Source organism: Sphaerodactylus townsendi, linkage group LG04, assembly GCF_021028975.2.
Source record: "Sphaerodactylus townsendi isolate TG3544 linkage group LG04, MPM_Stown_v2.3, whole genome shotgun sequence".
Classification (NCBI taxonomy): domain Eukaryota; kingdom Metazoa; phylum Chordata; class Lepidosauria; order Squamata; family Sphaerodactylidae; genus Sphaerodactylus; species Sphaerodactylus townsendi.
In genome coordinates, this window is record NC_059428.1 from 250,332 (window position 1) to 278,331 (window position 28,000).

Below are 28,000 nucleotides of genomic sequence, written 5' to 3' on the forward strand. Positions count from 1 at the left end.
TGCAGCATGGTGTAATGAAGATGGGGAGACCACCACAACAGAGAGGGAGGATGTCAACAGAGAAATGTTTGAGTTGGTGGAAATTGGGCCCCATGAGAGAGAAAGGTGTAAATTTAAAGAGGCACAATGTTCTTCGCTGCTTGTAAAACATTAAAAGGGAAGCATATTGGGAGGAAGTGTGCAGAGAAAAAAAAGGCATCAAGGACCAAGAAGACATGTTCCCCAGCTCATCTGCTACACACTCTGTGAGGATGCACCTTGCTGTCCCCATGTAGCTGAAAGCTTGGCTGTGCCAACCCCCACTTTGAGCAGTGTGATGGTGGTGTTCATGCAGCTGATGTAATTTAACCACGTGCAACCCGAGATCCAGCATAAGTTGACCGGTGACTCGTGAGGATCCAGGATGTCCACTTGTGTGATGGAAGCTGGATTCTGGGTCAGCATTCTCCATCCGATTTCTGGCGTGACACTTATAAGAACATTTTGCCCTACAGGATGGTTTGGACATTACCAGATCTTGGTGACTCTACCACTTACGGATTATCAAGGACATTACAGAGTACCCGTGTGGTTGGCATGTGTAATGTGCATGTGAAATATCATTATGTTTGCGATGGATGTTCTGCAATTGTTAATAGTGGAAGGAAGGCGGACAAGCTCTCATTGTGGGGGCTGGCACTGGTTCGGAGGTTGGGAATTGCGAATTACTGGGAATCGCCATGAGGTTATGCAAAGTTAACATGGGAGGTGCTAGTGGAAGAATTTAATCCTGGAGTGTGTTTGCTGAGGGACTGGGGGCAGTATAAGGGTCACCACCTATATCATGGCTGTATCTTGATTCCTTCAGTACCCCAATACGTCTTCAAAAATCACGCCGTATTCCATTTGCTTTGCGCTCTAAAATTGGATGCAGAATTAGATGCGGTTATTGGAACAGGGAATACTACTGGAACCAGTGGTAGAAAATGCAAAATGGGAAACTCAATTGTGACCCCTGAAGGCCAATGGGGATGTGCGCATTTGTTGCTGATTATAAGTGCACAATTAACAAGGGTTGCATTGCAGAAACATCCGTGCTCCAGTGCCAGATTGTCCAGTCAGTTGTTGTTAGCTTAACATTGTGGCAGGGGGGGAAAGGTTTTTGCAAGAAAATTAGATCTAAGCGCAGGCATACGCAACAGCTGGAAGTGGATGATGCCACTGCAGAAGCCTAGGCGATAGTGACTCACAGGGGGGCATTCCAGAGTAAAAGCGGCTGCAATTTGGAGTGAGTGTAGCTCCTGGGATATTCCAGAGCTTGATGGAAGAAATATTAAGAAACTTGCCGGGGAGTCATACCGTATTTTGATGATGTCTTGATAGTGGAGTGCAACTGAAGGAGGAAACTGATGACACCGGTACGAGGAAAGTACTTCGCAGTGGCTTCTCCAGATGTAGAGATTTGCTTGGCGTCAAGCGTGAAAAATGTGTAGTTTGGAGTGGAAGCGCATAAAGTAAGAGTTTTAGGGATACATGGTAGATGCAAAGGGAATCCACCCGGTATCAGCAAGGTATTGAAGGCCATCCAGGATGCCCCAGCACCACAGTCAAAGCCAAAGAGCTACAGTGCATTTTTGGGAGTTGCGTTAAATTTTTACCATTCATTCTTCAAAGCATAAGGCCACAGTGGTGCAGAGCCACTGCACCTGGCTTTTCCAATTAGATGGCGTTTGCAGTGTGGCAGTGGACAGAGTCGGCATGAGAAGGCATTCCGGAAAGATGTCAAAGCATTGTTACGTCATCAGAAAGTGTATTGGTTCATTTTGATGAGAGGAAGCCATTAATTTTGGCGATGCGATGCCTCCCCGTATGGAGTTGGAGCAGTGTTGAGCCATCAATTGGAGGATATGCTTGGGAAGCTCTCCAATTCGCGTTATTATTCCTAGTGGACGTTGTTCATACAACAGAAGGCGTAATTAAGCGCCAAATAGATCAAGCGAAGGCATTAGCAATAGTGAGCTGGGGTTAAGAAGTTTCATTGATTACGTGTATGGGCGACCATTTGTGATTGTTACAGACCATAAGCCGCATGTTGGACAGATTTATTTTCCTCAGAAGCGCCAGACACCACAGATTATTGTCCCCTTAGAATGCTGCTGGTGGGCAATGTTCCTGAAATGCATATGATTATGTCTTGCAGCACCTAGTCGGGAAAGAAAATTGGGCATGTAGATAAAGCGCTTTGAGTCGCTTGCTTGAAGTTACAAAGCGTGAGTGAGGAGAAGATCACTCCCCACTTTTTTGGAGGTTTTGATGTTTGGAATCATTATCAAGAGCCTCCCAGTGCAAAAGCCGGCAGAAATAGCCTTAGAGAGGTCAGCTGAAGGACCCAGTGCTTGCACACCTGAGTCTTAGAAATTGGGGCATGGAAGGGTTGGCCATTGGGTAAGTGCCAAGAGGAAAAATTCAGCGAATTTCATTTGGAATGAGGCAGCACGAGATATCTGGTCCACAAAGGCGGTGCCGCCATTACTGTGGGGAAATAGAGTAGTGATCCCAGCAGATTTAAGGATTAGGCGTGCTGGAGGCCTTGCATGCTGAAGGGCACCCTGGATAATAGTGAGAATGAAGGCATTACAGCCTTCGTAGTTATGTGTGTGTGGCCAAAGATGGGATAGTGAAATATAGAAGCGAATGGGTGGCCAGGTGCAGGAGTGTCAGATAGCAGCGACCTGCCCACCGCCAGAGCCCCTACCGGCATCAATGGGAGTCCAAGCAAAAGCACCGTGGTCAAGGCGTACATATTGATTTTGCAGGCGCCTATTCTCCCAAGAGGCCAGGTGTTTCTCATCGTTAATTGGATTCCAGTATTCCAAATGGCTAGCGAAGTAGTGCCCAGTAATGTCAATGACATCACCATGAAACAGTAATTAGGGCACTTCGCGTGAGAAGTTATTTGCGTAAACCCATGGCCTCCCTGATACGATGGTATCGGATAATGGGACAGCGCTTTGTATCCAAGGAGTTTAGAGTATTCCTGGCCTAATGGTCAGTTGTCGCCCAGGTTGCACCTGCAACCCCTTTTCATCCGGGCTACGAATAACGCGCAGGCAGAAAAGGATGGATGCGCATTTACAACAAAAGGATGCATTCGCGGCCCGAGATAGTAGAGAGGATTGGCAACTTACGTCGGTTGGCGAATTTTTTGTTAACACAGCACCTAACACCGTGCACAGCCACCGTGGGGGGAGGAGTCCTCTTGCGCGAGTTGCTAATGAATGGCGGAAACTTCACATTGACGTTGCTGGACGAATGCCATCCCGATTCAGTTGATGATAGATCCACGAAAAAGAAGGATCAAGTTGTTAAGAAAGCACCTCGGGACATTTGATAGAGATGATACGGATTGTATGTCCGAAATTATGGAGCAAGAGTCCGTGTTGGGTCCCAGCAGTTGTAGAGGCATTGGCCAACAAGGGCCCTTGTCTTATAGGGTGGAAACTGAAGAAGAGGCGTCGGTTTGATCCGCCAGACATGTTGACCAAAGCTAAGAAAGAGAGTGCCAGGTCCAATAGGTAGATCCAAAGAACCCCCCGGGTCCTCGAGGAATCCTAGGAAGCGTTAAGGGCACAAGATGGAGATGGCGATGGATAAAGGAAACGGCAAAATAGTCCAAATTGTCCCCGAGGAATCTGGAAGTTAAGGGGAGCAGATGGAGGATGCAGTGATAAGGAAACAGCAAATGGTCCAATTGTTTTGCAGAACCAGGAACAAACACAGACTCAGGAGCCAGAGCGGGAGCTGAGACGATCGCAGCGAAAGAGAATCCCACCAGATTATTACAGGAGTTAGGGGGAAGGGTTGTAATGTATTGTATTGTTTTAAGAGTCTGCACTGGCTGTTGCACTGCTGGTGGTATTGTGGTTAATCAGTAAGAGGTGTGGTTATATTGAGCACAGCTGCAGAGTGATTTTAGGCTATGTGTGAGTAGCAGCTATGGAATAAAGTACTATGTTTTGTTCCTCCGACTCCTGTTTCTTGAGACATGACAATCCCATTCCTCAAATTGCTTCTTTTTAATTTCCAAAGGAAGAGTTTGAAATAAATAAAACATTTTTTGGCATTATGCACATTTTTAATGCTTTAATTTTCCGTTATCTGAACACAGCAATGGGCCATGCCACACAGCAGAAATATTCTTTTGAAAACGTTTTCAAAATGCTTTCAAAATGTTTTATTACTGCTAGGAAAACATTTTATGGTGTTGTATCCAGTCCCCCCAATTGGGGGAAACAGCATCACTTTCAATGTTATTTAAACAAGGGACCCCAGATTCTCCCTTTAAGGTAGATTTAAAAGGAGAATCTGGGCTCCCTAGTTTAAGCAAGTTGTAGAAATGAGCTGCTGATCCAGCAGCGCCGTAAGTAGAGCGCTGGCACACCGGCGCTCCTACGGTCTTCTGGTCGCACCGCTCCCCCACTCCTCACCCCCCGATGAGTCACGGGTCATGAACCACCTGGCTCACAACCACTTGAGGCGTCCCAGCAGACAAAGGGACAATGGTCTTGCCCCCAGGTGAGGATTAGGCCCAGACGCTGATGCTCCTCTCCGCACGTAGCAGCCAGGTGAGATCATGCATCACATGATGATCTCTCAGTCTCCCGCTCTCGGCTTCTCCCGGATTTCCCCCCATTCCGCCCTTCTACACGCCCCCGCTAGAATCATAATAAAAGGTGCCAGGAACCAGCACGCGGCAGAGTCGCTAGGAACACGGACACCCGCGCTCCCGCTGCTGGTGCTCTCCACCAGATGTTATCACCGCATCTCGTCTCGTTCTTGCGCTGACCTCGCGGTCACGACTACAGCAAGTGATGCTGGAATCCACCCCCAAAAGCATTATTTCCAATGGTGTTTAAACTAGGGAGCCCAGATTCTCCTTTTAAATCCACCTTAAAGGGAGAATCTGGGGTCCCCAGTTTAAACAACATTGAAAGTAATGCTATTTTGGGGTGGATTCTCCCCCACCCTGAAACAGCATCACTTTCAATGTTTAAATCCGAGACTTAAGGATTCCTTCTTCCTGAATCCATGCCAAAGGCCAAAATGAAAATCAGTGGAAATTCTGGGGCGTGCCTACTGGCCACCGAAGAACTAGTTGTTAGCAGCTCCAAACTTTTAGGGTATCTTGATAGACTCTCCTAATGCGATGCCCATCCAGGCTCTTAAGTTTGGTTCAGGGGATCAAAGTTATGGACCCTCAAAGGTGTAGCCCCCATGTCCTATTAGCTCCCATTGGAAACAATGGGAGATGGGGGCACTCCCTCTGGGGATTCCATAACCTTGGACTCGTTTAAACTAAACTCCTCACTCAAACCTGGGTGATATCACCACCAGAGTCTCCTGGGCAGTCCCTTGAAATTGCGGTAAGTGCCACTAGTCCAAAAAAACTGCACCCTCTGCAGGCCAAAAATGGAAAAACACTGAAAATACCAAAAAATCCCACAAACAAACTTGCAGAGTTCTTGCGTACCTAATAAGCAAGCCCCTGGGCACCTGCCCTCGGCTCCTTTAAATTTCTTGGGAGGAACACCTCCATTATATTTCCAACATGACCTTTACTCACAGGCAATATCTCTACCACTTACAAAACCATATTGATCTAGTCCTATTAACTTCGGGAGGATCTTTTTTAATCTATTTGCAAATATTCTTGCAAAGATCTTATAATCTTGGTTTAATAAACGTATTGGCCTATATGACTCCACTTGCTCTGGGTTCTATCCTAGTTTTAAAATTGTGATAATTTCCGTCTCTCTCCATGTCTCTGGAACCTTCTGCCCTTTCAAAATTTGGTTAAACAATGTCTGCAACTCCGGTATTAATACCTCCAACATTTCCTTGTAATATTTGGCAGTAAACCCATCTAATTCTGGGGATTTATTATTTTTCAATTCTTTAATAACTATAGCTATTTCTTCCTGTGTAATAATCTCTTCCATTTGGTCTCTTTCTTCCTGTGTTATAACTTTATTAGGTTTATCATCATACTTTTCATTCTGGACATGACTAAATAGTCCTTGGCAAAACTCTTCAAACTTCTTCCTTATTTGTTATCTGTTATGTATTGATTTTTTATCATCCTTTATCCTTTTTATTCTGTTTCTCCTTTTTCTTTTTAAAATAATTAGCCAGTCTTTTCATTGAATTTTTGTTTGCTCCTTGAAATTGATTTTTACCCATATTTCTTTCTTCCACATCTCAGCTTTGTCTATCTAACTGTGCTTGTAACATATTTAGTTCATTTTTCAGTTTCTATTTTCTTACTGCGCAGATTGCTCTGATTTTTAACAAAGATATAATCAATAAATGTCTATTAGAGAAGTAGGTTGGTTGATGAGGTACATTTAGTTCACTATACATATTAGAAATATTCCATTTCTTTAATATTACACTTTCCCCTAAATCCATATTACAGTCTCCCATAATTAACGTCTCTCCTGAGTATAAACTTTGAAGTCTGCCAAACTGTTTCTCTAAAAACCTTTTCTGTTTTTTATTCGGGGCATATACATTCATTATTGTTATTTGGAATCCATGTATTTTCCCTTTGACTATAATCCAGTGTCCATTCTGATCCCTAATTACATCTTCTAACTGGAAATCAAGACTCTCCTGTATCAAAAATGCTACACCATTCTTCTTTACATTACATCTGGATTCACCAATAATTTTCCACCCTGGCACTTTTATTAAATCCTTCCCATCAGACTTTTTTTTGGTGAGTCACCTGAAGACATAAAAAATCCATGTGTTCTTTTTTAATAAACCTGGCAAGTTTATATATCCTTGAATCAGAGTTTAAACCATTTATATTAATTGAGACTATTTTCACCTTACTGCTAGCCATGTATTTGCTGTACTTTTATTTTGTCTGAACTCTGCTGTTTGTATATTTTTAGTTCCCCTTTTCCCTTTTGTTCCCCTTTTTCCCCTCCCTTCCTCCAGCTGGTCACACGGAGGATTGCTCCTCCCTCCATGTTGGAGTCTTCTGTTGGCTTCTGTGCACCCCGATCCCTCCCAGCATTTTGATACATCATATTTTTATTCAGTACATTTCCAGCAAAAAAAACCTTTCTCCAGCTGTTTATTACCTAATACAGGCCCCTTATGCCATTTGTTATTATTTTTCCCCTTATAGTTTTTATCTACTGTCCATGTTATTCTTCTTATTGTGCCTTCTGGGCATCCGGCCAGTTCCTGTGTTTAAACCAAAACTAATGTTATTTTACCAATTAATTTGTTAATGAACATTACAAACCAAATTAGTCTATTAGACATTTCTGTTAATATAAAAACATAAGAACATAAGAACAAGCCAGCTGGATCAGACCAGAGTCCATCTAGTCCAGCTCTCTGCTACTCGCAGTGGCCCACCAGGTGCCATTGGGAGCTCACGTGCAGGAGGCAGCGGAATGGCCTCTCTGCAGGCTGGTGCCAGTTCCCAAGCAGCTGGTTTTATAAGCTGCTAGCAACAGTGTGACAAAGTCACATAGACATATATAGGTTTTATACTATGGAAGTAGTCTTTACCTGGCTATTCCTGCTTTCTTCTATCTTCATTTTATTCTTCTCAGCATAAAAGCCTTGATTTCCGTCGTCTAAGTGACTGCTCCAGCCTCCATGGAAATGTACTGCTTCTGGGTTGCTTGCACCAGAGTCTGCATTCCTAACTTCTGTAGGAATGTTTTTGCTTGCTCAGACATTTGGGCAATTGGCTTCATTTCTTCTTTGAAATGTTTAGATTCCTTCAGCTTCCCCCATTTTCTTTTATTATTTCTCAAAACAGCCAGTTCACTTTTTGTTTGGGAGGTTTCTTGGGAATCACATCTCATCTTATCTTCCATTGCTTTAGCTTTTTCCAGGATCTGTCCAAATTGATCCCTCTTCATTTCTGTATTTTGCCCAAACGCACTTAGATTCAGCATTACTGCCTTTATATAAACCTTAATTATCTCCTTTTTTGTGACCGGCTGGTCGTTCTGCGTCATGATCTTTCTTTCTGTTTATTTGGCTTTTTAATGAGTTAGAACTCACCTTTCACTGCTTCCTCTCTCCTCGGCCTTTACAGATTTTTCCAAAGTGCTCCTTTCTTTGGAATGGCTGTAAAGATTCTTTCTTTGATCCTCTATATTCTCAATTTCTCCTTGCTGATGGCTCTTTTTTTTTCTTTTGTCAGGAGCCTTGGTTATTTTATGACTTTCTATCTAAGAGCTCATGCATGTGCTTCCGCATTGTTTAAAAGTTATAGATATTCGGAGTTAATTACTAGAATGGCTTGGAACAAAAATAACATCCTTGGCAGAACATTCATTTTATCACAGATATTCTTTCCAAAAAGGATAAATCCAATCTGTTCCATCACAACAAATCTCTCTTGAGCTTTCTATACTTTAACATAATTGTTTTGATGTAACATACAATTCTTGTTAGTCGCTGTCAAAGATCTGACTTGATCTTTGGGTAATAGAAATGCCAAGGCCTGGGCCCTGAGCTAGTACTGAAACCTCAAAGTAATTTTTTAAATATTTTTTATTAAAAGTACGGTTGTAAAACAAAGGTTTTAAAAAATACAGTGAACAGAAAATTATAAGGTGCATTTCAAGTACACAATAAAACAACAAAGAGTATAACTTACTTACCAGAAAGAATACTGGCTGAAAAGTTGCTATAGAAGTCCTCAGTACATGTGCAAAGTTCTTTAAGCAAAAAATAAAGGCTGAGAATCAACAAAGGAAAGGAAAATGAAGGAATAATTGCTAATACTGAGTAACTAATTTATGCTCCTAGCTAGCCACATCAGATGACTATCAATAAACCAATCAGGTTACATATTGGTAACCTTCTTGCAACAAGCTTGCTCTTCCCATCCACCCTCCAAAACTGAAACCTATCCAATTAAGAAACCAGCCAGACCGGAAGAAAATAATGAGTAGGGAAGTAATACCACTTTCGACGTAAACACTAGCCTGAGTAATTTAAGCTGTGAACAATGGCGAGAAAGGAAAAAAGGACATTTGCTAGGCCTTTCAGTATTCAAGGTGGAGTCTCTCTGGATATAGTCATTCTCTTGACAGACGCCACACTCCAAGATATTTTATTTTTTCACCATCATAAATCCAGATATCTGAGTGATTTTTGCTCCAGGTTTTTGGATAATATTTTGGTTTTATCCTTATTCAGGATAAATCCAGCCAGCTCTCCAAATTCCCTTATTTTACTTAACAATCTTTCCACGTTTTTAATAGGATCTTCCAATATAATCACCACATCATCCACAAATGCCCTCAGCTTTATATATTGTTTCTCTCTAATTTCCATCCCCTAATCTTAGTAACATTTTGAGATATATTGCCCATAGCCTTTCTACGGCCAGAATGATCACTGGGATTTTCACGTGGTTTCCAGGTTGCATGGCTGTGTTCTAGTAGCATTTTCTCCTGATGTTTCACCTGCATCTGCGACTGACATCTTCAGAGGATCTAATGGTATATATACCTGTGGAATGTCCAGGGTTGGAGAAAGAACCATTTGCCTGTTAACAAGTGTAAAGGGTGCAATCGGCAAGCTTGATTTGCATGTGTTGGGTAATAAGGGATAAAATAAGGGAATCCACACATTTAAATACGTGAGCAACTAATGAAGAGAGCATGCAATCAACAGCGAGGGCATCTGCATTGCAGCAGCCTGGCTCTTTGATCCCTTTGACCGCTTACCGCCTAAAGAGGTAGGGCCAAAGAACCTTTAATAATCTAAAAGAGCCATTTGGACCAGTTTTCCACAGAAAAGAAAACACTTGGAGCCGCAAATACTTTTTGACATTTAAAATGAAGATAACGGGCCAGTGGTATTGTTTTTTTACCTCTACGCTTTGTATAAAACAATTATAGTAAAGCTGGCGGAACGGCGGGAAGTGCTGTAGAGAAAATTATATTTTATTTATGTAAAAGAACATATTCTGAATATTTTGAACTTCTGAAAAATGATAAAAAACACACTGAGCAATGGTCTCTTTCAAAATGAATCTTTAAAAGTTTGAACTTAAATTATCCATGTAGCAAACAAAAAATGCCGTGAGTCGTCATCGGTCATCCAAGCGGGATAGACAGTGGCGGCTACACCAATGACGGCAAGTTGCACTTGGGACACGGCGAGCACGCCTCCTTCCCCGGCCCCTTCTCCCTCCCTCCCTCCCTCCCTCAGGCGTCCTTTCCCCTTCTTCCCTCATCTGGTGCCTGGGAAGGAGGGGAAAGGACGGCAAGTTGCACTTGGGATGCGGCGAGCATGCCTCCTTCCTCCCTCCCTCCCTCCGGCATACTTTCCCTTCCTTCCTTCGTCTGGTGCCTGCTGTCTCCTGCCTGGCTGAGGGCGTCCTTCATAGACAGCCCGGGGTAGTTGTGTGCTTGCTTTTATAGCAAAGCGTGGTCCTCAGGTTGCTCAGGTCCCAAGCCACACGGAAACTCCGCGAGTATTGAGTAGATGAAAGAGTCGCATGCGGCTGAGTGGAGGCCTGGGTTCTCTTTGGTAAGGACCCCCCTGGGCCTAGAGGACATCCTTTCGTCCGGGGTGGTGTCTAGCTAGTCACTGTTCCTGATTCTAGCATTTTTTTCAGTACTGCATTTCAAATCCTTTGTCCATTCTCTCGCTTTGCCTCTCTTCCTTTCTGCTCTAAAACTGTCTGGCGTGCTTGTGGATTTCAATGGCTTCTCTGTGTTGTCTGACATAGTGGTTGCTAGAGTGGTCCAGAATTTCTGTGTTTTCAAATAATATTCTATGCCCAGCTTGGTTTATCATGCTGTTACAGGAACAGCTGAGGTGTAGTGGTTAAGAGCAGGTGCATTCTAATCTGGAGGAACCGAGTTTGATTCCCTCATTTGGTTGCCGAGCCGCCGTGGAGGCTTTCATCTGGGGAATCTAGATTAGCCTTTGCATCTTGATGTTGCCACTCACCTGGGTGACCTTGGGCTAGTCACAGCTTTTTGGAGTTCTCTCAGCCCCACCTACCTCACAGGGTGTTTGTTGTGAGGGGGGAAGGGCAAGGAGATTGTAAGCTCCTTCTCTCCTACAGGAGAGAAAGGAGGGGATAAAAATTCAAACTCCTCCTCCTCCTCCTCTTCTTCTTCCTCTTCTTCTAAGAGGGATGCCCATGGTTACCCCATCTCTCTGTTCATAGAATTCATTATGCTATTGGAAGTAGCTTGTAGTGAAGCAATGTTGAAACAGGGCTGTAATGTCTTTAGGGAAAATCCAGTTAATGAGTGCAATGAAAATTGCAATGGGGACTTGGATGAATAGTGTCCCATCAAAGATGATCAGTTTGTCACTGGGGTTGAGTTTAAGATTGCTGATTTTTTTCTATGAAGTGCGCCGAGTCCTTAATGCAGAGTGTGTGGTAAGTCCAATATGGCTTTGTAATTGTTAGTAAATTTCCACAAATCATATGTAGGGATCCTATTTATTGAAGAATGGGTCTGGTTACAGTGGAATCCTTGTGGGTTTTTGGAAGTCCATAAAGTCTAGGAGGGAGAGCTTCCAATTTGCAGAGATGTTGGCATATGTTAGGATTAATTGAGTTCTTAATCAAAGTGTTGGTTTTTATGGTGATTTTGTTGCAGAACCTGGAATTCATTTTTTTTGCATGCTGTGGTGATCCTGTGTTGTCTGATTTTTTCCTTCTTTGTATACTTCTAATGAAATTCTGGTGGTGGTAACAGCAAAGTTGCCTCCTTTGGTTAGAATGGATGTTTCGTCTTCAGAGAATTTCCTCTCAGTCAGATTGATGATGGTCATGTTTCAACTGATGTTTTTTATATCTCTGTTAAGTATCTCTAAAATCAGTATAAACAATAACTATGGAAGAGGGCATCCCTGCCTAGTTCCCTTTTGTATCTCACATTTTTCAGACATTTCACCATTATTTTAGCATACTGTTCAGAATAATTGCCTCTACGTGTTTCATAAAGTTCTTTCCAAACCCCATTTTTTCTAATGCTCTTAACATAAACAGCCAAGAAATGTTATCAAATGCTTTCTCAGCATACATAAAAACCAAGGTTTATTGTTTATTGTTATGTTTTTCATAGTAGTCCACTAATCCAAAAGTGATCCTATATTTTCTTTCAGTTTTCTTTTGGGCAAAAAGCCACTCTGGTCTTCATGTATAAAAGATCTGAGAACACTTTTTAACCTTCTCACCAGTAATGTTGCAAACAACTTATAGGCATTGTTCACAAGAGAGATGGGTCTGTAATTCTTGACTTCAATTAAGTCTTGTCCTTTTGGAATCAAGGTTATATTGGCTTCTCTCCCTGTGTTTGGCAGTTTTCCTTTTTGTGAAATCTCATTAATCGTTACTAAAGCTGGGTTCACCAATATGTCTGCAAACTTTTAATAATATAAAGCTGGTAGTACATCTGGGCCAGGAACCTTCTTTAATTTCACTTGCTTTATAGAGTTCAGCTAATTCTATTGTCGAGATTGAGTGGTCCATTTTGTCCTTTTGCCTTTGAGATAACTGTGGTGAGTTTTGTTTAAGTACTCTTCAGTATTGTTCTCTTTCAACCTGATTTTCTTTCATACAACTAAAAGTAGGTATTTAGGAAATGGCCTCATGCTCTTCTCATCCGACACCATACTGTTCTTCCACTGCTATCTTTTAAAGATAAATCTATGTTATTTTGCCTTTCTTAATTTAGCTGCTAACAACTGTCCTGGTTTGTTGGCAAATTCAGAAGTCTCATGTTTTGCAAAATTCAGATTCAATTCCATTTATGGTAATGTCAACATTGATACTTGTAAAATCCTAATGCTCTGCATAATCTCTTTCCTATTGGGGTCTGCTTTCGACTCCTGTCCCTTCGTTGCCATCAAGTCTAGAACATTTTGTAATTTCTGTTGAGACATGTTTTTATTTAATACATTCTGTTGCATTAGGAATCCCCTCAGAGATGTTTTACTGGCATCCCATCTCACATTTAGATCAGTTCCTTTTCCCAAGTTTAACTAAAAAACCCCCCAAAACTGGGGTGTTTTGGGGGTTTCTGGGCTGTATGGCCGTGTTCCAGTAGCATTTTCTCCTGACGTTTCACCTGCATCAGTGACTGGCATCTTCCTGAAGATGCCAGCCACAGATGCCAGCTACAGATGCAGGCAAAATGTCAGGAGAAAATGCTACTGGAACACGGCCATACAGCCCGGAAACCCCCCAAACACCCCAGTGATTCTGACAGTGAAAGCCTTTGACAAAACTATCATTTCTGCTCTCCCTTTTCACAATCTCTGTTTTTTAAAGCAGTGTCACATTTAATCTCCTTCTAAATGTATAATCTTTTCTTTTCCAAGAAAACACCACTGAGTCATAGTCTGCAAAGGTTCTAGGTAAGAGATGCCCATCTTTTGTATGTTTAACCCTAAGAGCTTAGCAATCCTCACCAGTGGTATATCTATGGGGGGCAAGGGTGCCACATGGGGGTGCAATTTGGCCCCCTTCCCCTCTCCCGCAGCCAAGCCCAGACCAAACTCCTTGCCCCCTCCCTGCCAACCCCGCCATGCCCCCACAACTACTTCAAGCTCCGGTCTGCTGGGCAAATGTGACCTCTCCTTCTTCCCCTGCACTTTGCGGCTCTGGCGATTCCAGTTGCGCTTTCCCTCCCTGCGGAGAAGAGGGGAGGTCACAAAGCTCAGCCTCCCTGCTTCCCAAGGATCCAGGCCAACCCTCCCTCTTTGCCCTGTTTTAGCTTGCCTTACCATGTTCTGAGAACAGGTGCACTCTAATCTGGAGAACTGGGTTTGACCCCCCTCTCTGTCACTTGAGCTGTGGAGGCTTATCTGGGGAACCAGATTAGCTTGTGCATCCCCAACACATGCAATCTGGATGACCGGCCAGTCACAGTTCTTACGCACTCTCTCAGCCCCACCCACCTCACAGGGTGTTTGTTGTGGGGGCGGGGGGCAGGGAAGGGAAAGGAGTTTGTCAGCCTCTTTGAGTCTCCTTACAGAACAGAAAGGGGGGATATAAATCCAACTATTCTTCTTCTCCTCCAGGTGTGCCTGGGTCGGTGTGCCCCCCCCCCCCCACCCCGTGTGTTGCAGGCTGTGCTGCTGCTCCGATGGAGGGAAAGGTTTGGGATTGTGTGTGTGTGTCCATGCGGCAGTGCGGGAGTTCAGTGGTGGCATGTCACTGCTTGAATGAGATTTGTATCTTTCTGAGTAGTATGTTGTCAAGTCTCTCTTTAGCATCTCCATAAATCCTGCAAACTCAGATTTTCCACCAGGTCCCCCCAAAAAATCTTGGTTGCCGCCTTAGCCTCTTTGGCCAGTGAATGATGTCCAGGGGCGATAAAATTCCCCACGTGGTATTTCGTGACAATCGGACAGTGTGGAGAAGAAGAGCATCCAGTTATTCTTGGCTCGGCCTATCAGGGAGGAGAGCTCAGGGGTGGTGGCACGTTTATTTTCCAAGCGTCGATGAAAATGCTCTTCAGCGTGTTGTGGGTTTCTGGGTTGTATGGCCATGTTCCTAAAGAAGAAAATGCTACTGGAACACGACCATACAACCCGGAAAACCCACAACACCCACTCTAGTGATTTCGTGAAAGCTTTGGACAATAAGATGTTCTTCCCTTCCTTCCACTCTTGAGGGGAACCAGCTGACCAGCTGCGCCGGAAACGCACGGGTGGGGGTGGGGGTGGGGTCCAGAGAGAAAGGCAGCAGCAGGAATACTGAAAATCGGGGGTGGAGGAGGGCAGCATTCTCACGGACGCACACTGTGTGGTCTAGGGCAGAATGTGTAATATGGGTTGCAATTCGGTGCTCTGAAGAAGAGACCACGCGTTGAGCTGGCATGAAAAGGAGCGCTGGAACTCCCCGCAGGGCAGGGCATGAAAGGTCGGCGCGGGCTCCCCGGGCTTTCGTGGGCAAGGGCTGCGGAATACAGAAAGCGCTGCACGGTGCTGCGTCGCCGGCGCCAGTATCGCTGTTCTCCAGATCCAGGAGGCGCTCTGGCCATGCGCAGAGGACCTCTCCTTCACGGCCGCCGCCGCCGAGCCCCGCTTTGCGCAGGCTAAACCAGCGGCCTGCCGGGGCGGGGCTGGGGGATTTTGTAAATAACGCTGTGCGGGGAGAGGGGCGTCGTTCTGTTTGCATATTCATGAGCACAGAACCAATAAGAGGCGGGGAGGCGTCGCCAGACTCCCGTCTGCGTTTAGCTGCATAATAATGGGGCGGGGCCACCATCCGCGGGCCGGCGGGCGGGCGGGCGGGGAAGCAACATAGTCACCCAGGCTCAGGGGGCGGCGGCGGCGGCGGCGGCGGCGTGGGGGGGGGGGCGGGGGGCGCGCTGTGCCGCGCATCAGGCTGGGCCGCCCGCCCGCCGCGCGTGGATGCAGAGCCGGGAGGAGGCGCCGCCCGAGCCGGACCCCCGCTGCTCCCGGGTAAGGGGGCGCGCCCAACCTGCCTCTTAGCGGAGGGGTGGGGGAGGAGGAAAGGGGAAGTTGCGCCACCTGCGATGATGCGCCCCCCCCCCCGTCTCTTTCTCTCAACAAAAGCCTCGTGCGGGGTCCCCCCCCCTCCCTCCCTCCCTCCCTCCCGCTGCGACGCCGGGTAGCCGAGGCCGGCGGGGCGCGTCGAGGGGCGGGGGGGGGGGAGCTGGGGAGGGGGGGGCGTCACCATGCCCCGCGCGCCGCTTGAGGAAATTTCGGACGGACCGGAGAAGGGAGAGGGCTCGTTTCCTCCTCCTCCCCCCCCCGACCTTCGTCCGGGGAGAGGGCTTTAGGAAAGAAGGGCGAGCAGGTTTCCAGGCGGCAGCAGCAGCAGCAGCACCCCCCGCGGGACCGGGCGAGCGCGGATCCGGTTCCCCGACTGGGCTGCGACCTGGGCGCGGCGCCCCCGGCCTGGCCTCGGCGGGGATGATGAAGAGCGACGGCCGCCCCCCGCCCTTCGGAGGCCAGCCGACCGGATCCTGCTTGCTCGGCGTCTCCTGCCTCCGGAGCCCGGGCAGAGGCTGGCGAGGGGCGGCCTTTGTTTCCCGGGCCTTGCCGGGGAGGCGGGGGGGAGGTTGGTGCTGCAGCGGCCTCTGTCGTCGGGGGCTCCGGCCGTGTCCGAAGAAGAAGGCGCTCGCGGCGCGCGTCCGCCTGCCGGCCTTCGAGGGGCGCGCCGGTCTCGCCGTCTTGAGGGGAGGGGGGAGTGCCGTTCAGGCCTAGACGGAGCCTGGATTCCTCGGGGGTGGGAGTGGGGCCACATCTTGTCCTTTGCGGCAGAGTAGGGAGGCTGTGGTGCTGGAGGGGGGGAAACTCCCCTGGACGTGCTTGGAGGCCCTCCAGAACTGAGGCTGCTCAGTTCTCCTGCACTCACAACCTCCTGCTGCTACAATCCCAGCTTTATCGCTCTGGGGTGGGCGGGCGGGCGGGCATTGGAGGTGGCCTGAAACTTCGGGGGGCGGGGGGGCTGGCTTGTGGCTGCTGGGCCCACTGGCACTTGCCCACCCAGAATTCTCTTCTGGTAAGTGCACTCTGGGTCTTCACCCCTCTGACTGGAGATGTCAAGGATGGGGCGCTGGCAGGATCGCCTTCAGCCCTGGGTGGCTTGTGCTTCTCCCAGTGGGGAAAAGGAGTGTGAGAGGAGCGCACTCTGCTTGTATTTAGGAGAACCTTCTTCACAGGCCTCCTGAGCAGAGCCACATAAAGCCTTTGGGCGGCTCCGGCTCCCTCCCGAGCTCTGCCCAGCCGGAGTTCACCAGCCCTTCAAGCCACTGCCAGGGCAGGAGCTGCCTATTCGCAAGCCCCAGTTAGCTCTGGAGCGGCTGTTCTCAGCTGCTGCTGCTGCTGCTGCTGCTTCCTGACGCCTTCCTGTGATTGGGGGTGTGTGTGTGTGTATTTCATGTAAAGTCTGCCTTTCTTGCTGAGCCGGGGTAGAAGAACTCCTGGGTTCTCTCCAGGGAAGGAAGTGGCTTCCGTTGGGTTAGATCCTGGAGGGGAAGGGAAGATCCAGCTCTCCTGCATTTCTGATTATGGAATTGGATGGACCCAGGAGTTGTGCGTTGGCCTGCTGAGTCATCCGTTGTTCAGCTTTTTCAATTTTTGCCAATAGCTGATTTGGGTCCCAGTCTTGTTCGTCCCGGCAGATCGCCCTTGTGCCCATTTTACAGGTGGAATGAGGTGACAGTGGCACGGCCAGTCTGCTGGTAGAGCTGGGAGCTGTCTTCTGCCTCCCAGTGTGGGGACCTTGAAGCAAGACCACATCAATGCCTGGCAAGGTCGAGGAGGTGCTTTCTCCAAACTGTCCAGGAGTCTAGATCTGGCACCGTCGGTGGGTGTCTCAGCATCCTCTGTTACCTGGCAGTGGCCACATCAGAGGCAGGAGTCTGCGGAGGGGGATGGGCCACTGTGGTCTCCTTCCTTTCCTAGCCCAGTCTGCTGGGGATGTGTCAGGCAGCGCAGCCGTGACTTCTCCTGCAGAGCTCCCGTGACCTTTGCGAAGCTAGGGTTGGAAATAGGCAAAAGTCCCCTGGGTCTCTTTGGGGAGAACTGTGGCTTACACAAACTACGTGGGGGAGCTGTTGTGGGTCAGAGTATCTTAAGTGAGCCGTGGGGGAGCATCTGGCCTTTGGGCGGAGGCTGTTTGGCAGGCTCAGCGTTGGCGTGGACCAGGTGGGGCAGGCTGGAGGTTGGGGAGAGGGGCTGTCCTAGCCTCAGTGTGTTCTGTGTTGCTCTCTTGGGGCCAGAAGAGCATCCCTGGGGCTGGGGAAAGCGCTCCCCTCACCTCGGGGTCTGCGTTGATTTGGGGCTTGGAGGAAGGAACGGGCTCCCTTCCAAGGCGCTGTGGGTGGCAGGCCTTCCGTTCCCCCCCCTCTCCTTGGCAATTGATATGGAGATGAGGGGAAGAATGGCTCTTGCTTGGGCCACTTGGCATGCTGGTGGCAGAGCAGGCAGGAGGGTGAGGCACTGCTCAGGGAGGAGAGGTTGTGGGTCAGAGCTAGGAGCAAGTTGTGGTGCCAGCTGTGTGCGTGTCTGTGGGGGGGGGGGGGAGCTAAGGAATACAATCCCGTCTCTCCAAGCCTTGCCTTTCAGGAGGTGCTTTGATGTAAATTGCGGGCTTTTCTCGCAGGTAGAAGAGGCTGGTGGGGCTCTTTTATTCTAGAGGGGGATCTACAGAACTTTGGGACCGGGTCTGACATTCTGGCAAGCAGCTGGAGCTGGATTTGGGCTCCTCCCTTTACCTTCTCTGGATAACAGCAAAAGATGCTGCAGCTCCCGAGATGCTAAATGCCCTGGGAAGCCTAGAACTGTTTTCACTTCCAAATGAATGCCTTGGAAGACAGGCTGGCTGGTGACGGACTGGAGCTCACCTGGATTAGACCTAAAACGCAAACCCTCTGGGTTAGTATTGTCAAAGGCTTTCACTGCTGGATTCAACTGGTTGTTGTGGGTGTTCCGGGCTATGTGGCCGTGGTCTGGTTGATCTTGTTCCTAATGTTTCGTCGGCATCTCTGTGGCCGGCATCTTCAGAGGTATATCATAGAGAGAAGTATGCTCTCTGTGATACACCTCTGAAGATCCCGGCCACAGAGATGCCGGCGAAACATTAGGAACAAGATCAACCAGACCACGGCCACATAGCCCGGAACACCCACAACAACCTCTGGGGTAGCTTGGGGTTTTTTTTTGGGGGGGGGTGCCTGAATGCCTATTCAGGGGAAGGTTCACTTGGGTTTCTTTGGCTCTGTCTGCCACCTTCATTCTGCTTTTAGGTTCAGTTATGATGATCCTTTTTCTGCAGCAGGGACTGGGAACTGGTCAGTGAACCTCGTGGGCCCCCATCACCTTGGAGACCTCTCCCCCCTCCCCAGTGTCTGCCCCTCTCGCCAAGTGGGTTGAGGTCCCATGAATTGACCCAGGGCTGGGGGTCGCTGTGCCTTCTCCTGGTGTACAAATGCTGGCTTGCCATTAGTTGTGTAACGGCAGCATGCATGAGCACCTCTGGCCTGTTGTAGGCCTCTGCACGTGAGACCACGCCTGAGTTGCAGGAGTCCCTGCCCCCCGCCCCCATCCTCAGGGGGCCACCTTCAGTAGCAATTCCCTCAGGCTGTGGCCTGTTTCGAAACCCAGAGCTTGGCCCTTGAAGAGGAGAAGCAAGTGGGCATTATCAGAGGGTCCATCTTGACTGTGCATAACCCCCCCCCCTCACTACTGGGACAGGCCAACCACTCCCTCCTCTGTGTGTGTGTGTGTGTGTGTGTGTGTGTGTGTGTGTGTGTGTGTGTGTGTGTGAGAGAGAGAGAGAGAGAGAGAGGTTGCTTGTAAATGAGTCATTCTTCAGTCACTTGGACTAGTGGAGCTCCTCAGTGGGTCTGGCTGGATTGCCACTCTTCTGGGAGCCATGGATTTGCCTGGGCTGAGCAGTCTTGGAGACATCATTGAGGGCCAGAACCTGGAAGAGGTACCACCCATCACCCACAAATCCTTTTGCCGGTGAGGGTTCCCAGAAGACTGGGTAGGGGCACCTTTCCTTTGCTATGTCCCCCCTTTTTGAGGAGTGGTTGAGGTCGGGCCCTCACCCCTCTGGCTGAGAAAAACTTCCATCTGCCACTGGGAGGGGATTTTGCTCAGGCAGCAGCTGAGGAAACAATTCCGCTTTGGCCAAATGTTTGCCTGACTCAACCCGAGTCCAGCTGGTGTGTTGGAAGACGGCTGGGCTGGGGGAAGGGGGCCGTCAGGAGAGACACAGCTGTTGGGGACTCCCTTCTAGTCGTTCACTGGCAGCTGTCTCTTCCTGCCACCCCCCCCCCTGGCCCCCGTGTTGGCGGCTGCCACATTGCCCTTTCATGCCCCCAAGCTCAGGGGCAGTCCTTGCAAAGGAACCTTTGACTGGGGTGAGAAGCCTTCAGCCTGGCCCTGGGGCATCTACTCCTGGGCCCCCATTCCCTCCTCCTGCCCCACGGACACAGGACACAGGTCTGGAGTGGATCGGTGAGGCGAGGCTTGCCTGGTGTCGGCCCCCTTTTGTGTGTTTCTGTCATGTGCCGGGGGTGTGTGGAGGGAGGGGCCCTGGCCTTTGTGGGCATTGTGCAGGGCGCAGAGCAGAGAGGCTCCCAATTTTTAATCTTTGGGGAGATCTAAGGGCCCAGGCCATCTGTGAGACGGGGGGGGGGGGCGGGGGGGGGGGGAGTAGACAAGCTGCACTTGGGCCTTGCCAGCGGGGTGGCTTGTGGGGGCTTTGCCAGCTTCCCACTAAGCACTCAGTCAGTGCATTTGTTACAACTTAGAGTAGACTCGGAGAGTAGCACAAGTTGGTCTGAAACTGAAAAGGGCTTTTTTGCAGGAAGGCTGGCCTGGAGGAGGCCTTGCCTGGGGCTGCTGAGGTGGATGGGCACATCTTTTGCTGGCCTGTGCGTGCGTGGGGAGGGCGGAGATGGAGCACAACTTGGCCCCTGCTAATATTGTGCGAAGTTGAGAGTTAAGGGACACTCCTTCAAAGGGGTGCCGTTTTTGTGCGATGGGTGTCTGGGCCCAGAACCAGTGGAGAAGTGTGGCAGGAGAGGGCAACGTTGCCTGCCGCATGCAGATGAGGTCAAGACTTCCACATTCCTGGCCTGCTCCAGTTATTGTGGCCTGTGGCTCTCTCTTGCCCTCCTGGCCGACTGGGAAGGGGAGGAAGAGCAACTGCCAGTGCTTGGGTGCCAGCTGGCCTCCTTCCTGGCCTTGGCAGAAACTTAAACGTGGCAGCGATGTGTGCGGGTGGGGGGCACATTTGCCTCTCTTTCCCTCCGAGGTTCTGTGAGCGTCCTCAGACAGAGAACTTAAATCAAATAGAGGTTTGACCAGGGGTTTATGAAGAGTGCTTCTGAGTGTGTGCAGAGTGCCTATGCTGTCAAGGGTTTGGGGGAGGCTTTTGGGCTTGGCTTGCATAGCTGCATCCTTACTTGCTTGTGTGTTTTGTTTATTTTAGATTGTGACACCCCAGTTATATTGGAAAGGGTGAGCTCAAAGTGGGGTGGGGGTGGAAGTTGGTAAAAATAACCCTTCTCCCCTGTATTGGCACCACTTTGATCTTAGCAGCGTGAAGCTTGCTTGAGGCAGAGGAAGGGGGTGGGTGGCAGTATGGGGGTGCCCCCCTATCACTCGTGCCTGTTTCCAATCTAGGCATGGGGGACATTCACAATCCAGAAAGATGTGCCACCCCTCCCTGAGTACTTCTGCCACCCCTGGAGACAGGCAGCAGCATTGCCCCCCCCCCTCCCCCAAGGCAGACAGAGGCTTGATCAGGAAGGTGGATTTGGGCTCCCGGAATCCTTCGCTCCTGCGTTGGGGTCTCTGCTTCTCTTGCCAGCGACCCCCAACTTTGCCCCTTCCTTTGCCCCACAGGACACGGGGGAGGGGGCCAGCAATGAACAAGCTGCGCCAGAGCCTGAGACGCAAGAAGCCGGCGCACGTCCCAGAGGCGAGCCGGCCACACCAGTGGCAGGCGGATGAGGAGGCCGTGCGCAAGGGGCGCTGCAGCTTCCCAGTGAGGGTGAGTGGCACAGGGCTTGCTCTGAGATGCTGAGGGGGGCCCCCCACATTGGAATGTTTTCTGGCCCAGAAAAAAATGTGCTGAATATGCTTTCCTTGTTCGTAAGCTCCAGCCCTCCACAGCCTTTTTTGGGGGAGAGCTGGAGTAGCCCCGGGGGCTCGGCAGCGACTGTGTGAGATTTGCACTTGCCTCTTGTTTCTGCTGGGGGTGGGTGAAGAGCGGGAGCTTGCACTAAACCCTCTTCCTCCGAACAGTATCTGGGGCACGCTGAGGTCGAGGAGTCCCGGGGCATGCACGTGTGCGAAGAAGCCGTGAAGAAGCTGAAAGTGGTGAGTGTGGATGTGGGGGCCGGTGATTGGAAGCTCTGGCGGTTTCCATGGCCCACCTGGCATCCCCCTGAGACAGACTGTGTTGCAGCCAGGAGCCCTGTGTGGATCTCTAGGTGCCCTACAGGCTGCAGGGGGACAGGGGCAGGGTCCCAAGGCAGAAAGCCTGGCAGCCTTTCTTGAGAGGGTCCCCACACTCAAATCAGGCACCCTCCATAATTTGATTTCCACCAAATGGGAAGGCTCCTGACCATGACTTGTGCATGGACAGGTGGAATTTATGTCGTCTCATTTCGGCTCAGGTGGGGCAGAGAGGGTCCGTGGGCGGGGTCTCAGGAGAGGCCTTCCCTGGCTATGTCAAACCAGGATCATTCCTTCCAGTCTATGGAGCCTCCCAGCAGACTGCTTCTTCTCGTTGGAGCCTCTGCTGAGGAGGACAGGCCTCCTGCTGCTGCTGCTGCTGCTGTTGTTGTTGTTGTGGCCTCACCAGCTTCCCGTCCTCCAAGCAAACATAAAGGCTGGCCGAGACGCAGCACTGCCGAAGAGGGATGGGAAGGGCTGCCAGCCAGGGGCCGGGGCCAGGTCCTTCCACCACTCCCAGTCTCTCTTAGCCTTCTCTCCCCTTGCCCCCCTTTTCTTCTCTTTGGCACTCCGTTCCTGCCTGCCCCCGGGTTGCCCTTCTGTGCCCAGGGGCTCAAGGGCTGCTGCCTTGCAGGCCTACCCTGGACAGGGAGGCGACTCTGGCTCTCCACGTGATGTTTCTCATCTGTCCAGATAGCCTTGTCTCATAGACGGATCAATGCCTGCATCAGCCCTGTGCAACCGGGCGGGGCCACGGGGCTCTCTGCTGGCCCCAGCAACAGCCAGCTCCGCCACATGCCACGTGCATCTGGGCAGGTTGACTGCCAGCATCCTGAGCCCAAACTGGAAGTGCTGGGAGCCCCCTCATCCTAGGAGCCTAGAATTTGGGCAGGGGCTGCAGTTAAGGGTCTGGGGAAAGGGTGCTGTGCTGTGTGACGAGGTCTGGGGGCTCCTCTGCTCCTGTCTCAGTTGGGGCTTTATGTCCCCCCCCCCATCCTTGTCCCTGCAGAGTGGCCGCAAGTCAGTGAAATCTGTGCTGTGGGTCTCAGCAGATGGGCTGCGCGTTGTGGATGACAAGACCAAGGTATGGGGGGGGGAGGGGAGGCAGGAAGGACTGAAATGGGGGGGGGAGGGGAGGCAGGAACACTCCTTTCAAGCCCCATCCCCTGGTCAGTGCCCTGTGCTGCCGTCAGGGCCCTAAAAGTGCCTTCCGCTCCGCACCCCTTTTGACTTCCCAGGGTGTGACGGAGTTGGTGGAAATGGCTGCTGCCTTGTCAGGGTGGCAGCAGAGCCCCCCCTTCTCCCACCAGAGATGAAGGGGCCGCCTCTCTCCTTCACTATCCCCCCCCCCCCCCCCCAGGATCTCATTGTGGACCAGACGATTGAGAAGGTTTCCTTCTGTGCTCCAGACCGGAATTTTGACAAGGCCTTTTCCTACATCTGCCGGGATGGCACCACACGGCGCTGGATTTGCCACTGCTTCCTGGCACTGAAAGATTCGGTGAGTGGCACTGGGAAGGTGCCTCTTGGTTCCCTCCCTGGCATGTGTAATGTTGAGGCTTGGAGCCTTGCCCCTTGGGGGGAACCGCATTCTGCCTCTGCTCAGACGGAGGGAATGCTCAGACAGACGGCATTCGGCCTGGCCATACCTGACCGTTGGCAGAGGTTGCCTGTTTTGAACTCACATGGCCACCTGAGACCCACCTTAAATACGGTAGAAGAAGAAGAGTTGGATTTATATCGCCCCTTTCTCTCATGTAAGGACACTCAAGGGGGCTTACAATCTCCTTTCCCTTGTGCCCCCCCACCACAACAAACACCCTGTGACTAGCCCAAGGTCACCCAGCTGGCGTGTGTGGGAGTGCACAGGCTAATCTGAATTCCCCAGAGAAGCCTCCACAGCTCAGGCGGCAGAGCTGGGAATCAAACCCGGTTCCTCCAGATCAGAGTGCCCCTGCTCCTAACACTGCGCCACTTCTGCTCCCAATGGCTGCTCTTTGCTCCAAAAGACCTCAAGCCCACCCAGTTCACACACCGTCCAAGCGCTTGGCCTCCTTTTCGAGCTGGTTGGGTTTTTGGGTGTTTCGAAGTGTCCTCATCCCCCTTTGGCTAGGGCACACCCTTGCACTGTTCTGTGGTGCCATCTGCCTGTGCCCTTTGCCCCCTCCAGGGTGAGCGCTTGAGCCATGCTGTGGGCTGTGCCTTTGCGGCTTGTCTTGAGCGCAAGCAGAAACGGGAGAAACAGTGTGGGGTAACAGCCTCTTTTGATGCCACTCGCACCAGCTTTGCGCGGGAGGGCTCCTTCCGTTTACCAGGCCCTCCGGCCTCCTCCACCCGTTCCTCAGGAGCACAACCCCCACACGACAGGAAGAAAGGTAGGTGTGGGGCACTGTTCCATCTGTCCTCTTAGAATTTTTGTAGCTGCCAGGGGGCTCCCCTTTTCCTCCTCCTTCACAATCCCATTGCTCTTCTGGCCCCTGGATTTCTACCTTGCTATATGCTTAAGCTATTAGATGCTGGGGGGCATATTCGGGGTGATTTGTAAATGCTCAAAGTAAGAAAACTTGACAAATGGGTGGGGGGAGGGCAGCAGCAACAGGGCTACGGCTCCAGGTTTGAACCTAGACATTGCAACCCATGGTTGCTGCACACTCAGTCCTGAGAATGAGCCTTAGCAGGATGGGGGCGGGGGGCACCAAGTTGGGCACTTGAGGCTGTGGGCAGTGACAGCTGGAGTTTCTGCCTCCCTCTTGCAGCTGAAACCACCGTGATACCTGTAGCCGCTGCCCCAGCTCCTGCCCAGCCTGGCAATACCTCCCCACCTCAAGGGGCCACCTCGCCAGAGGAAAAGGCAGAGGTGGGGGGCCCGCATGCCATCCCGCGCCGTCATGCGCCCCTGGAGCAGCTGGTGCGCCAGGGCTCTTTCCGGGGCTTCCCTACCCTGAGCCAGAAGAACTCTCCCTTCAAGCGGCAGCTCTCCTTGCGGCTGAGTGAGCTCCCATCCACGCTGCAGCGCAAGGCGCTTGCGGGCAACACAGGTGAGGATAAACATGGGGGTCAGATGCTGGGTTTGGGGATGGGAAGGCCCACCCCGCCCTTGGAAAGAGGGCTCTCCCGAGCCTTGTTCTCTGGGGCTGAGGTCTTTCCCCTCCCCCATTGCCTGATCCTTTCAACTGGAGATGTCGGGGTAAAACTTGGAATTTCCTGCATGCGAAGGAGATCCGCTCGACCCCTGGGCACGGCCTTGCCTTACTTTTGGGACCCCAACCATTCAGGAGTCAAACTGACCTCAAATGAGAAGCAGGGCCTTCTTAGTCACTGCCCCAATGATCTGGAATGCCCCCAGGGGGCTGCTTACCCAACAGGTGTCCCATAGAAAGCTGAAACTAAGGATAAACCCAAGTATGAAGAGGCTAAAGAGGCAAGTTTCATGACCTTTTAAAAACCAAGCGGTAAATATGTCAAGTAAATGAGACAAGGTCAGGGAGGAGGGGAGTGCTAGCTCTGGGGTGAGGCTTCTTACCTCTCGTGGTGGGTGGGAGCTCCTCTGCACGCCAGGATTGAGGGAGGCGTCATGCTGGGGGGGGGGGGGGGACACATCAGTTGTGTCCTTTGCTTCGGAGCTTCCATGGTCCTGCTTCGGGACCCGGATAAGATGGAGTTCTGTGGCCTGATCCAGCCAGGCGGTCCTGAAGAGCAAGTGCGAGGGGGGTCCCTTTCCAACCGCGCTGGGATTTGGCTGCTGGGGGAGGCCTGCAGCTGCTGCACCACAGGATGGGGAGGGGAGCCACCCACGGTCCTCCCCTGAGCCTGCCTTTCCCCTCCCTAGTATTGGAGCTGATCTCAGCTGCCAACGGAGACTCCGACAGCATCAGTGCTCAAGGTGACACAAGCTTCTCCCAACCAGCGGGAGAGCCCCCTGGTGCTGCCCCCACCAACGGGGCCGTGGGGCACGCCCCTGCTGCAGTGCCCACAGGAGGAGCCAGCACAGGTATGGTCGCCTTGGCGCCAGGGCCCCCCTCCCCCAGTGCCCCGATGGCTGGCTGATCTAACTGTCCTGGTCTCCTCTTCCTCTCCACAGGTCCCGCCGAGTGGCCAGACTCCTCCGTGGGAGCTCCCCCCAGCCCCCCGTTCCAGCCAGGGCACAAGCGGACGCCCTCCGAAGCTGAACGTTGGCTGGAGGAAGTGGCGAAGGCAGCCAAGGCCCAGCAGCAGGCAGCTGTTGCTGTAGCGGGGATGCCTGCGCCGCTGCCCACGTTCTCTCTAGGCTTCGACGCCCCTGCCCCGCCCCTGGACGTCTTTGTGCCCATGGGCCCCGCCTACACGCCAGCAGTGCCGTACGGTGCTGTGCCCAGTGTGCCGGTGGTGGGCATCACCCCCTCCCAGATGGTGGCCAATGCTTTCTGCTCTGCCACGCAGACCCCTGCTGCCGCCTTGGGGGCCAGAGCCAGCCCTTTCCAGCAGAATCTCTCGGGGCCAGCGCGGCCCAAGCCCAACGGGACAATGTGGCCCCCAGAGCAGAGCCAGCCGGTGGTACCAGCCCCATGCCGTGAACCCCCAGATTCTTTTGAAGTGCAGTGGGCGGCCCTGGAGGGCAGGGCCCCCTCGGCTGCCCCCAACCCCTTCTCTGGTGACCAGCAGAAGACCTTTGAGATTGAACTGTGACCCCCCCTCCCCCATAGTGGCTGGAGAAGGTAGGTAGACCCCTCCCACTTGTCCCTCTGACCCGCTCACCTGCTGCCCACAGAAGGGCCCAACTACAGCCCCTCTTTCTGCGGCCGAAGCCCTCTGAGCAGGGAAATGCTATGTGCAAAGCGGGCGGGGTGGGAGGAATGTTCGCAGGCCCAACACCAAGGGGTTGGTTATCCAGGGAGTGGGGGGGGGGGGTTCTGAAGGGTGGGGGCTGGACAGTGGGATGAGTGACTCTTCCCCCACAATGCATAGGGCCCTTTTGAGGTGTGTTCGGTGGGCGAGGAGAATAGGGGGGAGCGGGCACAAGGAGGTTCTCTGGCCCTAAGAGTTAAAATTCTTGGGAGGAAGTGGGGTGGGGGTGAGCCCAGCAGGTCTGGTGCCCCGTTCATCTGACACCCCCCACAACTGTGCCTCTCTGTTCGTTTGGGCTTTTTGTGCTACCTGAGAAAAGCTGAAGATTCTTATTTCGCGGACAGGGATTTAGGGTTATTCTGCTTGGGGGTTCCCCCTTCCCATTCGAAGTCCCTACCCCAGCAATAGCTTCACAACTGCCTGCAGGACCGTCCTGCCATCCCCTCCCACTGTCCCCAAGCAGCACTTGCAGGACTTCCTTCAGCATAGCCCAGTCCTTATGGCAGGGAGTTCTCTGGGCTGCCCACCTTTCCCTGTCCTATGGAGGACAACTCCCAGCCTCGGCCAGGGGAGGGGGGGGGCTGGGCCCCTGGCAGGAGTGCAAGGCTCCTTCCCGCCTGTCCTTTGCTCCCCACTCTTGTCCAAGGGGCTGAACTCCACTCTCAAAGGGGAGGCCTGTGGGGCAGGGCCAGAGGGGACTCTCCAGCAGAGAGATCAGGGCCACCCTGCCTGGGAAAAATGCCGCCTCGTTTCAGTGTTGCCCACACTTCCAAAGTTGGGTTGCTGCTGAATTTCAGGACAGAGAAGGGGATCTCCCCCACAAATAATTTGAAAAGTAAATTTAAATTTGTAATAAGTGAGTGCTTGAGTGTGGTTTTAGACAGAACTGACAGTATCAAAATGGGACAGTATCTCTGAAACCAGTGGAACCTTTGGAATTGAGATGTGGCCCGCTTGACTAGTTGCAAGTGGGGGCTGGGGGGAGGAAACAAGGCTGGCAAGATGTGGGGGGGAGGGAGACAAGGGGCTTTTGTGGCATTTGGCAACAGCTGCCCACACCCTAGAGAGGGGACATCGATTTCCTGTCCTACCCAAACTGCCTGGTTATTGAAAATGGGTGGGGAGATAGTATTTTCTATCTTATTTCCAATTTTTTTAATCAAAGATTCCCACATATTTGTATTATATAATAACTAATAAAGCTAATAATATAAGACCCCACTTT

At 51.1% G+C, this 28,000-nt stretch overlaps 1 protein-coding gene across 3 annotated transcripts; it reads left to right on the top strand.

Moving 5' to 3' along the window:
* The first annotated feature begins 15,308 nt into the window (after positions 1 to 15,308).
* NUMBL (NUMB like endocytic adaptor protein) lies at positions 15,309 to 27,996 on the top strand. 3 transcript variants are annotated; one of them, XM_048493678.1, is made up of 10 exons: positions 15,309 to 15,468; positions 17,181 to 18,411; positions 21,397 to 21,544; positions 21,799 to 21,873; positions 22,961 to 23,035; positions 23,312 to 23,452; positions 24,122 to 24,326; positions 24,708 to 24,989; positions 25,781 to 25,942; positions 26,033 to 27,996. In XM_048493678.1, the coding sequence occupies exons 2-10, from the start codon at positions 18,338 to 18,340 to the stop codon at positions 26,614 to 26,616; spliced, it is 1,746 nt and encodes a 581-aa protein (XP_048349635.1). In that variant the 5' UTR covers positions 15,309 to 15,468; positions 17,181 to 18,337; the 3' UTR covers positions 26,617 to 27,996. The 3 variants fall into 3 exon arrangements, with proteins under 3 accessions (XP_048349635.1, XP_048349637.1, XP_048349638.1); XM_048493680.1 differs by lacking the exon at positions 17,181 to 18,411 and having other exon boundaries at positions 15,311 to 15,468; XM_048493681.1 differs by lacking the exon at positions 15,309 to 15,468 and having other exon boundaries at positions 16,460 to 17,341.
* Positions 27,997 to 28,000: the final 4 nt, after the last annotated feature.